The 12,439-nt window shown below is 52.3% G+C and overlaps 1 protein-coding gene across 1 annotated transcript in view; it reads left to right on the forward strand.

Moving 5' to 3' along the window:
• Positions 1-1,300: 1,300 nt before the first annotated feature.
• The window catches only part of LOC104387852 (flotillin-2-like), a gene marked incomplete at its 3' end in the record, with an annotated part of 22,072 nt that continues 10,933 nt past the window's right edge, over positions 1,301-12,439 (forward strand). Inside the window, 8 exon segments of the mRNA XM_009996646.1 lie at positions 1,301-1,374; positions 5,920-6,010; positions 10,270-10,346; positions 10,348-10,388; positions 10,790-10,908; positions 11,300-11,413; positions 11,506-11,616; positions 12,046-12,094. Of these exon segments, the coding sequence (XP_009994948.1) occupies positions 5,936-6,010; positions 10,270-10,346; positions 10,348-10,388; positions 10,790-10,908; positions 11,300-11,413; positions 11,506-11,616; positions 12,046-12,094 (586 nt within the window).

The following is a 12,439-nucleotide window of genomic DNA, read 5'->3' on the forward strand; positions in this document are numbered from 1 at the left end:
CCTGCTGAAGTTGGAAGGTGAAGAATTGGTGATGGGGCTGATCTCCTGGTTTATGAAAGGCACTGTGTGAAAACCAGTGGAGCAGGTGGTATCTTTAGCTGCTACTGGAAGATGGATGAACACTTGAGGATAAGGAGGACCAAGTCCCCTCCTGTGACCCAGAAGGGAACTCCTGGCACACTGACCTGATGTGTCTGCCGGTGCTTTTTCTTTTGAACCTGTTGCAATGAAATCAATAACCATAAGTTCTCTTTCAAGAGCTGTTTTCTGTGGCTGTCAACTTCCCAGCCCTCCCTGTCCCTTCCCACGTGCTGAGCTCCTGCCGCTTTCCCTGCCAGCTCTTCCCTCTGCTGCCTCTGTCTTGTCTTTGTTGATACATCCTGCAGGGCTGGAGCTGTCTCTGGCTGTGTTGATACAGCTCTTGCCTTGCTTAAGGTGCTCAGGCATTGCTGTGATAAGTGTGGCTGTGGACAAGAGCCTAGGGAGGTGCCTCTAGCTTGATCTGCCCCAACTCTGGGCACAGCCAGCCCTGTGATGGACCATCAAAGCCTCAGGAACCACAGCACTTGTGTGAGCTGCAGCTAGGAGATGTTTTGGGGGAGCTCAAGGTTTCTCCCCTCCTCCAGCACTGACCTGCTAGCTTTTTGGTGGGTTTAAGGGTGGTTTGCAGTGTGGGTGAGGGAAAGGAAATGGATTTCTTACATTGCTTTCCATGCCAGAGCTGGTGCATCAGGCTTAAAGATACTGAAGCATAAATTGACAATGACTCTCATTGCTAAAATGACTTAAACTGCTTAACAAAACTAAAATAAAGCACTGGCTTGAAATACTGTCCCTTTCTGTGTGTTACTCTTTGGGATACTGAACTATTACAAATACTGTTTTCCAATTGTATAAGACAATTAAAAAAAAAAAAAAAAAAAGGCTGCCTTTGGAAAATTGCCACGTGAAGCCCGTGGAGGTGAGGAGATGTGCTATGGTTGACCAAGGGGTATCCCAGGGCTGCTGTGGATCTTGGGAAGTGTTTTTTCTGTCTTCGTTATTTCTCAGACACTGCAAACATGCCTGATTCTTCTGGGTTGTGTTGCAGAGCTTGTGTTGGGAGCACTGGTAGCTGAGGTGCTTCCCCTGCTCCCAGGAGCTGGGGGGACTGACGACTCCCCCCCCCAGGATGCCCTTTCCTCAGGACCAGAGGCTTGTTGGGAAGTTGTTTTGCTCATGACTCAGTCTGGGTGCAGGTTTTTCCCTGGCTGTGTGTGTAATTCCTACCCCTCTGCTCTGCTGTGCTGCAGGTGGCTGCTGTGGCTCTGATGTGAAGCAGTACGTGTATGGAGGCTGGGCCTGGGCTTGGTGGTGCATCACTGACACCCAAAGGTAAGGGAACCCCTGTACTTTGTGGGGTTTGGAGTAGGAATTAGGCAGAGGCATCCCAGTGGGGCTGTCAGCAAGATCTTTAGGAACATGGGTCTGGGCACTGGATGTGAAGCCATGGATGAGCATCAGCCCAGCCTTTGAGTGACCAGCTCCTGGTCCTTTGAGGGAAAGCTGCCTTGGAGCTGGAAGGAGCTGTGTGTGCCTTGGGGCATGGGGAACTTAGGGTCACTCAAAACCACTCAGCTTCTGCCTTCTGCCTGCTTTGAGTGATGGAGCTGAGCTTGTCCATGGCCCTGCAGGAGTTAATCCTGTCACTTCAGGCTTACCTGACAGTAAATAATGGTGAAGTTGCAGGATGGGGTAGGTCTGTGCTGACTGTTTGGGTGGGGATAACTGTGCATCACCATGCAAAAGACAAAGAAGAAAGATCCCACACTTTCAGCTGAACTACTGTTTGTGTGGCCTCCCTGTCTACACCTCTCCTCCAACCCAAGGAAGTCAGATTTTATTTTTTAAAATTTGTTGTTGGTTTTTTTTTTTATTTGTCCACTGAGCTGAGAGGGCTGCAGCCTGGCTGGTCAGTGTTTCTTCCTGTGCTGGTGCTGTGGGTGCTGAGGAAGGCAGGAGCCCTGCTCTCCTCTGCTGCTTTGGCAGTGCTCCCAGGCTCTGGCAGAGGTGCTGGGCAGCAGGGCCACCAGGCTGGCTGATCCCTCAGTTCACAGGAGGAGCTGAGTTCTGCCCAGTATGACCCAAACCCTCACCAGTAACAAACAGGTTTGTGGCATGTGATGGGCCAGTGCCCCCTCCTGCTCCTCAAGTCTCTTTTCCTAAAGATCTGCTGGCTGTTGCCACCTTGGGAGCAGACTGCATTCCTAGTGAAATAATGGGATTTCCTTTCTCTCCCTTTCCTCAGCTGTGGGTTTTGCTCACTGCTTCCTACCCTGCTGCTCTGTGAACTAACACACTGACAGTGCTGCTGTCCTGCTACTGTAGCATTTCATCTCCAGGATATGTGGGAATGTTACTCTCTCCTAGCACCTCCCCCATGCTTACCAATGCAGGTTTCCTCCCTCTGTGTAAGAAATAATAAGGGAAAAAAGCCAAAGATGTGACCTTTGGGTTTTTGCACCAAGTGATGGCCAGAAGTTGTAGTTAACCCTCACTGCCAGGTCTTGCCACCTCTTTTCCCCAGTTCACAGTTTGCCACCAGCAGACAGAGTGAGCATGTGCTGCCCTTGCTCTGCAGATGACACCACCATAGCTGCTGCCACCTGGGGGTCACACAGCTTGTTCCAAGGGGTCCTGGCTTCTGCTGGCAACTGAGTCATGGCAGCTCTCAGGTGGCTGGTAGCCAGGATAGCTACAAGAGCCTCCCAGAGTGCTCTGGCTGCATGAAGAGGTCTCAGCTAACATCTTTCTGGGCTCTCCAGTGCTGGTGGGAGGGGAAGGGAAGGTCCAGCTTGTGGGCTCAGTGCCCCAGGGCTGCATTTGATCCATACAAAATTCATTCTTGTTGGGAGAACTGCTGGTTTGAACAAATGGTTTCTGCTCCTCCCTCCTCTTTTTGTGTGAGAAGTCCAGAAAACAGAGCACAACCTTGACCTGCCATGTGCAGGAGATAGCAGATGTATTTGGAACACTGCCCTAGCAAGTCCAGCAAAGGCTAAGCCCAGGGCCAGGAGCTGCTTGCCAGGAATGAGCTGTCATAGGATAGAGGTCTGTGCATTATTTAGCAAATGGGGCTCTAAACAGGAGTGCCAGCACCCAAACAAATCTTCTACTTGAAAATCTCTACTCCTGCTTCATGCCAAGGAATATGGGGCTTAGTTCTCCTTTTGAAAGCAGAGCCTTTCCCAAACACCAGAAGCTGTGCCCCAGACAGAGCCTGCTGCATTCACATGGAGAGTAAGGTAGATTTCCTCCCCTGAAATTAGGACATCTTGTCTGGAACTGCCAGTGCTGAAAGCTAGAGAGACAGCAGCAATTGTGTTGCTGTCAGTGGCATCCCACCAGGTAGCACTAACCTGGGAACAAAAGGAACAGTTAGAGCTGGCAGGGAGCTGGGCTCTTACCCTGCTGTAACCTTGAGGACTGGGGGAAAAAAGAAAAGAAAAAAAAGAATCCTGTCCCTTTTTAAAGGTCAGAAACAAAAGCAGTGAGAGAGGCAGCTCAGTATTGTGTGCTCTGGGGGAACTGAGTGATTATTACTCAGCACCTGGAAGCATCTTCTCACCTTAACCAGGTCCCCATCATTTTAATTTCCGTGTCTCCTCTTAAATGTTTGCATAGAAACATCTAAATTGCTACAGAAAGGAATTGTCTGTGTGTGAAGATGGCTCCAACAGAGAATTCCAACTTACGCCAGGATGACAGCCCAGGTGGGATGCATGGTCCAGTTTTATCTACAGTGACTTATGGGATGCAGGGTGGAGACAAGTCCCCAGCCTGTTTATCCTGATTCAAAGAGCAAGTAGAATCTATCAACTGCCTGCCCTGAGCAGGGAGGCTGCTCTGCCCCAGCCCTGGGAGCAGGCAGGGGGAGAAAGGCAAACTGACCAGGGAAAAGCTGAAACCTGAAAGTCTGGTCTGTCCTTTACAATGAGTGTCTTTCTCTCTGATAACTGCTTTGTGTATTTGCTGTCCCACCCTTATTCCTCCTGCTCAGACTGTCTTTGGATGTTGTGACCATCCTCTGTCACTGTGAGAATATTGAGACATCGGAGAGGGTCCCAGTAGATGTAACAGGGGTTGCACAGGTAATAACCCACCAGCTTCCTAACCTCCTGTCTAACTCTTTATCCCTCTGGAGCAGCAGCAGTAGCAACAGCAGCAGCAGCATCAACAGCAGCAGCAGCAGGATAACATAAAAACTAATGGCTTTCTAATGGGACAGCTGACATCTCAGTACCCTCCTCTCCTTCCCCTTCTGGGGCACCTGCCTGGGGCACACTGCACAGTTTGTAGGTAATGGAGACAGATGCACACTTAGCAAATTCCAAATTCCTTCCCATAAAACTGCAGACATTTGCTCCAGCTGTAACCCTTTCCTGAGCAGCACTTCCCACTGTGTGCTTGGTGGAGAGCAGAAGAGCAGCAGCTTTTGTGTGGAGCCACAAGTGGGCCAGAGGGGCTTCTGCCCAGGATTCAGGGCAGGTTTTGTGCTGTTTCAAAAGGAAACCAGTGTCTCTAGGGAGAAACTGCAACTGTACCTGGCTCTGCAGTTTTGGATATAGGTTTCCACTCAACCCTTTTCTCCTCCACATGGAGACAAGTGCCTGTTTTGGATGTTGTCACGTTTGAAAGTACAGCATAGAGACCCTGGCTGGGTTGCAGCATGCAGGACTAGTGTTTGCCCTGTGAGCAGCTGTGACCTGATGTGACACTAATTGCCAGGCTTCCCTGTGACTTGCTGACTAAGAAGCAGCACAGCATTGAAATTAAATTCAAAGTATAGATTAGGTCTTTAGAAGGCTAAAATCCTGCACTAGCTGATTAAAGCTGTGAGCCCATATGGCAAAAAAATGCCTCTGTGCTTCCTGGTCAGTGGGATCAGTTTTATCAGCTCCCAGTTTGCGTGCCAGTTTAATTAGGACAGTGGCCAAGGCAGGCATGAACTTGCAGAGATTGATTTCAGCACCTCCAGCCAAACCTGGGGCAACTCAGCGTGCAGGCAGCAGCCCAGGGCAGCCCCTTCATGGTTCAAATGTTTCATCTAATGTTTGCTGACACAAGCTCCCTGCCCCCTGGCTCTCTGTCCTGACTCCCAACGCCTTCCTGGCTTGTTGTGGGTGACACAAGGGCCAGGCTTTGCTTCCTGAAGCAGAACCTGCCATGGCAAAGCATGTCTCTTGTGACAAATCATGACCTGCAAGATTGCCCTGTCTGGCCCAAGTACCTGGAGCCCGCACTGGGTGAGTGATAAAACTGTGAAGCTGCAGGATCTGTTCCTGGGTGCCTGACACAGGCATGGCCCTGAAGATCTTCCCTCTGCCTTTGGGTCATGGGACACAAGAAAAATAGAGAGAGAGGTGAACCCAGTCAGGAGATGAGTCTGTGTTAATGCTGACCTGGTGAGGGCAAAGGCAGGGCTGCTTCTTGCAGCATCAGTGCCAGGTTTTGCCAAGCACCAGGGCTCCTGCCAGGGTGGGCAGGAGCAGCCCAGGTCCATGCTGTGCTTTTAAACCAGTGACCCCAGCGTTGGGCAGTGTGGCACAATGAGCCTCTGACAGAACACCCTTTGGGCTCCCAAAGCTGCCAACTGCTGGCCACCTCACTAGCCCAGCAGAAGGAAAGGCTCACGGTGTCATTTCCATCTCCCAGCCTTTCTCTGATGATAAATTGTTTTTAAACACGATCTGAAAATCTTTTCCTTGGCCCAAGTGTCTGGTCTGTCTGTGGTCACAGCTGCAGCCCCTTGGCTGTGTCCTCTTCCTGTCTCACATTACCTGTGATGAGTGCAGCAGGTAGCCCGGGGCAGGAGATGTGAGGGGAAGAGCTGAGTGTGTGTTACCTGGAAACGTGCAAATATTTTACGTTTTTTGGCAGGATTTCCCTAGAGATCATGACGTGACAGCCCAGGTGTGAGGACGTAGAGACGGCTGAGGGGGGAGCTTTAACTGTCACAGGTGTGGCACAGGTACAGTAACTCCAAAACATCGTTTCAGGAATGCGTGTCTCTAACTTACATCTGGTTTTCCCCCTGAAGAGGTTGCTGTTGTCCAGAACAGAAGCCAACTGCTCTGAAATAAATTATTGTATAAACCCACAATGGCCCTGTTGGTTCAGACATGCTACAGCATGTCCTGTGTTGTGAAGGGGGTTGTGACCTCTCCTTTCCCCAGAATCCTTCCTCTTTTTCTGGTCCCTCATTTGTCCACGTGGCAAATGAGGTGTGTGTGGGGGTGACCTGATCTGTTTGGGAAATACTGATGTACCGTGGTGCCCTTGGAGCTGTGTGTGGCCCTCTGGGACTGAGCTGTTCACTCCTGAGATCATACCAAACATTATGTTGCTTTGGATTATTATTATTATTATTATTATTAGCAAGTGGATCTTGTAATTCTTCATGGTGAGTTTAAACTTGAAGAAAGAACTTGGTCCCTCCAGGCACTAAAATCTGTGTGTCAAATTCCTGGCTTGAAATGAGTTTTGCTTCTCTTGAGCCTCCTTCATAGGTGAGAACCAGCTCTTGCTGCATGTGGTAGGTAGCATACTGAGACACCTCCCAGCTCTGCTGCCCTGATCCACAGTCTGCCCTTGTGACCAGGTCCTGCCTTGGGGAGGGTGCTGGGAAGAAAATGTTGCTGTCTTTTGTCTGAGTTTGTCTCCCTGACCAGGCAGCTGGATGCTTTGATTGAAAATTCCTCCTGGCAGCTCATTCTGGGTGTGTGGAACTGAGATGGTGACTCTCAGGGTGCACAAGAGGCTGTGGCCACCATGTGTCCAAGGCACCTCCAGGTCTGTTATTGCAGGAGAGGCCCATGTCCCTGTGGGGAGCAGCAGGGCCAGGGGCAGCAGCTGAGTGACACAGTGAGGTGACCAAAGCCCCATGTGTGTCAAAGCCCAGGGAGGAGCACCATGGCTGCTGTTAGGTCTCAAAAGACCCGCACTTGGCAGATCTCCCCCCCAGCAGCAGGTCCCTCCCTTGGTTTGTACTTTGCTCTGGCCTGATGTTGCAGAGGAGCCACCTGCTGTGTCTGAGCACAGCTGGGGGCACAGATTCTGCCAGGAGCAGTTTCTGGATTGTCACACATGGCAGAAGGGCTGGGCAGGATGGTGACTTAACAGCAGGTAATCCATGGCCTTGCTGCTGTTGTGGAACGTGGCTACATGCCAGAGCACCAGCATGGGAGCCAGCTCCTTGGGCTCATCCTGGTGAACCAGTATCTTTGGGTTCAATTTTTCAGTTCTTTTTATCCATTTAGCTGTTCGTCTGTCCCATGGTGGCCTTGGCATGGTTGGCAAAATGCATGGACATTTCATAAATCCATAGGCTTTTCCTTCTCTCTTTAGAAAAGGTATTTCTATGAAGCCAGCATTCCTTTTTGTCCCAGTTTTGGGTCATCCTTCCATTGCCTACAGAACAGTCCAGGCTGGGTGGTGCATGTTAGCAGAAGGCTGGATCACCAGGTGCTTGGATTTAGAAAATGCAGCTCCCAGTTCACCTTGGTCATGTTATTCTCTCTTCTCACTGTTCATTTTTTCCCCACTATCCATTAATTTTAAAGGTTTAGGGTTGTGAGATGCAAGGAATTGCCATGCAGAGAAGGCAGGTTTGAGGCAGCAGGGGATGCACATGGCAGAGCTTAACTTAAGTTTGGAGAAGCACTTCTGAGGCAAACATTTTCCTTTGAAGGGAAAATGTGCAAGAAAAGGAAAAGAGCTAGATAAGCACTTGATCACCAGCGAAACACCTTTTAAAAATGTTTGCCATTGTAATAAAAAGTGCAGGAAGATGCATTTTTTTGAAGAGGGATGTCATGAGTGCTCACCAGGAGCTTCCTTGCTGTGTTGGCTGAGTGCTTGGGGTGTGCTGGGATGCTGCTGCCTTGGGCCATGCTGGGCTTTGGATCCTTCCACAGCATTTTTCAAAGCCTGGAGCTAATTGGATTGTCCATGCTCAGCCCTGGCTGTGCCTGCAGCTGGCTGGGGCTGGGTGCAGCAGGATCCATCCTCCAGCTGGGATTGTTTTGTAGCAGCTCTGATTCCCTGCCAGCTCAGCTCTCTCTCTGATGCCAATGACGTTTTGAAGATGCACCAAGTGTCACTGTGTCCTGTCTGAAACACTGGAAACAAGCTGAGAGCAAATTGCTCAGCTCTCTGTGGGTTTGTGCAGCCCTTGCTTTGTAGGTTGACATCCCCAGGGAGCAGAGAGCCAGGCTCCCCTGGGGTCTCCAGGCTTTATTCAGAGCCTGAATCCTCCCTTGCTTCTGTTAAGTGCCACAGGGACTCTCTTAGCAAACATCCCCCTCCGTGGCCTGTCCCTCCTCTCCATAACTCCTGAAGGGTGGGGATTGTTTGGAGAGGTGGAACTGCTGGCAAATGGACACCTCAAACGTTGCTGCTGAGGATAATTGAGTTTGGTATTTGCAAAAAAACCTCCCGTTTGCTGAGATGAGCCCTGTGCCCTCTCCCTGTACGTGAGCAGCTCTCCCAACTCCCCCTTGTGTAGGAAGTGCACAGTGCTGGCCAGGGCTGCAGGGACAGGAAACCACAGTGGCCTGGCCTGGAAGGAGCCCAGAGGCCTTGGGGTGAAAGCAGAAGAGGATTCCCACGTTTGCCCCAGGCTCAGTTTGGGGTTTTGACTGGGAGGCCCAACCTGAATAGCAGAGGTAGGAAATAGCCCAGGCTGGTGTTTCTTCCTATCACTAGGAATAGGGTTGTGGCAGCAGAGTCTTGGTCAGCTCACTGCTTGTAACGTGGTCCACCTCTGATCTCCTTAAAGGGTGGTGGCTGGTCACAGGTGTCCTGCTCTCTGGCAATGCTGGGGCTGGGTGCTGCTATTGAGTTGCAGGATCATTTTAGACTCCTGGGCTGTCAGACCAGGCTTTCTCAAGAACTGATTGTGTTGCTTTTGCCAGCAGTTCAACCCTGAAAAGCAGTCTGGTAGGTGTCAGGATGAGGTCTGTAGGCTGTGGACCCATCAGGAATGTGCACTGGGGCCCTCAAAGGCCCCTGTGCAGCACCTGAAGCTTTGGAGACCTTAGCTAGGACCAGCCAGGATGGGGCAGGACACAGGATGCCACCAGCATCTCATGAAACAGGAGGCAGTGCCCAGCCCAGATGTCTCCATGAGAGGGTGCTGTGGGACCTGCTCAGCACCCAGAGGTGCTGGTATGACCCTACTGCCTTCTCTGGTGCTACCAGACATACAGAAGTCCCTTTGTCCAGGCTTTGCCTTCAGACTGGAAGTGGCCACCAGACACTGTAACCTTGGTGGGTTGTAGTTCTTAATAGCTGAGCCCTGCAGAGCCCCATCTCCACTGCCTACAATACCCAGAGGGATTTTTACCCCACTTTGCCTTTAGAAAGCAGCCCATGGGCAGCAAGACCATCTTTAAGACCTGGCTTGTCTGGGCCTGGGGATCCTTTTACATCTGGCCCTGACTGTGGGAGGTGAGAGCAGCCCTGGGGCAGTTGTGTCCCACCTCTGGGGCTCATCACTAGACTGACCATGCAGAGCAAGACAACCAGATCCTGGCCACAACACTTTGGGGTCACCATGAAGGGTGTCTGGGAGCTCCCAACCAGGAAAGGACAAACCAGTATGCTACAGCCATCTTGTCTCATCTCTCCTCACAGGGAATGCTGAATAGAGCCCGTGTTCCCAAACTGCTCCTTGGGCATGTTGGACTCTTTCTTGTTCTCTGCTTTTTCCCATGTCAGAAAAATTAATTCTAGTGAAGGAGGAGGAAGAGGAAGGCAATGAAATGGCTTTTGGCCAGTAATAGTAGTAATAGAAATAGCAGTAATAGAAAGCCCTCTCCTCCTAGGTCTGGTGTTGGTGCAGTGGCTGAATTGGTAGTTTAGGGCTCTTTGGTAAAGCTTTCATCAAGTGGGACTTGTAGGGCCAGGTTCTGTCCCCACATCCCCTAGTGGCTGGTTTTGTGGGATCAATGGCTGCAGGGAGCCCCTCTGCAGGCTGAGCTGCACCAGGGGCTGCAGAGGGGCTGCCCTGGGTGCTGCTGCAGCTGGGCTGTCCCAGCAGCAGGGAGCAGGGGGTCACCACCTGGTCTGGTGGCCTGGCTCAGTGTGTTGACAGCTCAGCTTGGACCTTTGGAGCACTGGTAGCATGGGGGGGCTGGCAGCCTGGTGGTGCTGTTGCTGCTGTTGGGTGCCTGTTCCTCTTTGGATAGGCCCCTTCAGTCCCTTTGGTTTTGTCTCCTGTCTCTCTAGGTGAAGATAATGACTGAGAAGGAGCTTCTGGCTGTGGCCTGCGAGCAGTTCTTGGGGAAGAACGTGCAAGATGTGAAGTGTCCTTCAGACACTGGAGAGGCATCTGCGCTCCATCCTAGGTGCAGAGAGGCTCAGGCTGCTGAAGGCATCTTGGGCAGCTTTCTCCCTCCTCTGCTGGCTGGTCCCAGCAGGATCGTTGCCACTGCAGCAGCCCCAGAAGGCGATTCCTCTGCAGAGGTGGCATCTTAGATTGTTCCTCCCCTGCAGCAGGTCCTGCTGTGCTGTGATAAGGGAGGTTTCAGTGCCTGCAGTAAGAGATGTTGGAGTCCCCGTGGGTTACAGGTGTGTGTGGTGGTGGTGCCTGTGAGACTGAGATGTCAGTGCAACTGCAGGGCCCGGGCAGAGGGTTGTGCCCAGACCTGGAGGGATCAGGGGCAAGAAGGATGTTGCTGAGGTTAGACCCACATCATTGTGTCTTACCTGTTCCAAATAAAGTGCTTCACCTTCCTTCCCTGTGCAGGTACCCTGACAGTAGAGCAGATTTACCAGGACAGGGACCAGTTTGCCAAGCTGGTGTGGGAGGTGGCAGCTCCCGATGTGGGTTGCATGGGCATCAAGATCCTGAGCTTCACCATCAGGGTGAGCCCAGACACAGGGCTCTGCAGGGCCAGCACAGCAGAGCCTGGCCCTGGCTCCTCAGCCACGGGCATCTGGAAGGCTCCAGCTGACAGCCCGTCCCAGCCGGGAGTTTCCATGAGTCACTGCAGCATGTCCTGTGTCCAGGCAGCTGGGCAAAGAGCACTCAGCTGGCTCCATAAACACAGCTCCTGGAGAGAGCTCCTGAGAACTGATCCTCCAAGGAGCCAGCCAGAGGATGTCAGGAGAGCCTGCCTCTCCCAGCCATGCCTGCTGGCCTGGCTGGGTCTGACCCTGGCTTAGCCACACAAGTAGTCGCTCTGAGCTTCAAGTGGAAGGGAGCAAGATGGAGTGGCTTGTTGGAAGCAGTTATGTCTTATCTTCCCCTCTCCAGGATGTCAGTGATAAAGTGGATTACCTGAGCTCCCTGGGGAAGACCCAGACTGCAGCTGTCCCGAGGGATGCAGACACTGGGGTGGCAGAAGCCAAGCGAGACGTCGGCGTCCGGGTGAGGCCAGAGACCTGCTGGGCTTCCCCAGATCTGCATGTTTTGCTCCAGCAGCAAACCCTGGAACTCTGCTCTCTGTTTCCTCTCTGCAGGAGGCAGAGTGCAAGAAGGAAATGCTGGATGTCAAGTTCATGGCAGATACCAAAATAGCAGTATCCAAACAGGCGTTTGAGTTGCAGAAAGCTGAGGAGGTCAACATGAAGGTGAGGGGTGTCTGACAGCCCCCTGCTGTTCCCTGCCTGGGTCGTGGTGGTGTTGGTAGCTCTAGGACTTGCCAGCTTCCTCCTCCTGCACGTTAGGAGAGCTGGAGATGGAGAACCCAGGTTTCAGTGTCTCAATGTGAGCTCCTTGCAGCAGATTCCCTCCTGTTTGCAGCAGTTAGGTGGGACTAGGAGAGGAAAGGGTTGGGAGGGTCATCCAAGCTGAACCTGGAGCCAGTTGTGCCCAAGTGCTGTGTGAAGAACACACAGGAAGGACAGCAAACTCAGCTCTGAGGGTCGGGACGTCACCTCTGGGTGGAGGTTTGTTCCAGAGCAGGAGCCATGTCTGTTTCAAGGGCCTGCCAGGGGTTCTTATGTCCGTGCACAGGATTCCATGGCCAAGACCCCTCTCCTCATCTCTCCTGTGTACAGACTGCAGAGGCTCAGAGCAGGGGCTTGGTGGGACATGGAGTGTGGGGCTGTAGGGAGAGAACAACCAGGACCCACGTCCCCTGGGCTCCCTGCCCTCCACAGCCACCTCCCTGGGCACTGCCACCCACTGCCTCTGCCCACAAGGTGTTTTTGTGGCTTTCCCTGTCTCAGTGTCTCATTCTCAGGGCCCCTGCAGTGCTCACAGTCCCTCCTAGGCTGGGCTTCCCAGAGGTGACAGTCACCTCCCTGGGTGGGTGACAATTGGGCACAGCCAGTGGGTGCTGCAGTCAGTGCCCACTCCCATGCTGCCTTCCCTTGGGGAAGTTTCTTCCCAGGATCTGGGGCTAGGACAGCTCGGGGTGGCTGTTGGAGATGGATTCCCCCCACCAGGAAT

The sequence above is a fragment of the Chaetura pelagica genome, unplaced genomic scaffold (genome assembly GCF_000747805.2).
Source record: "Chaetura pelagica isolate M959 unplaced genomic scaffold, ChaPel_1.0 scaffold1814, whole genome shotgun sequence".
NCBI classification, from domain to species: Eukaryota; Metazoa; Chordata; class Aves; order Apodiformes; family Apodidae; genus Chaetura; species Chaetura pelagica.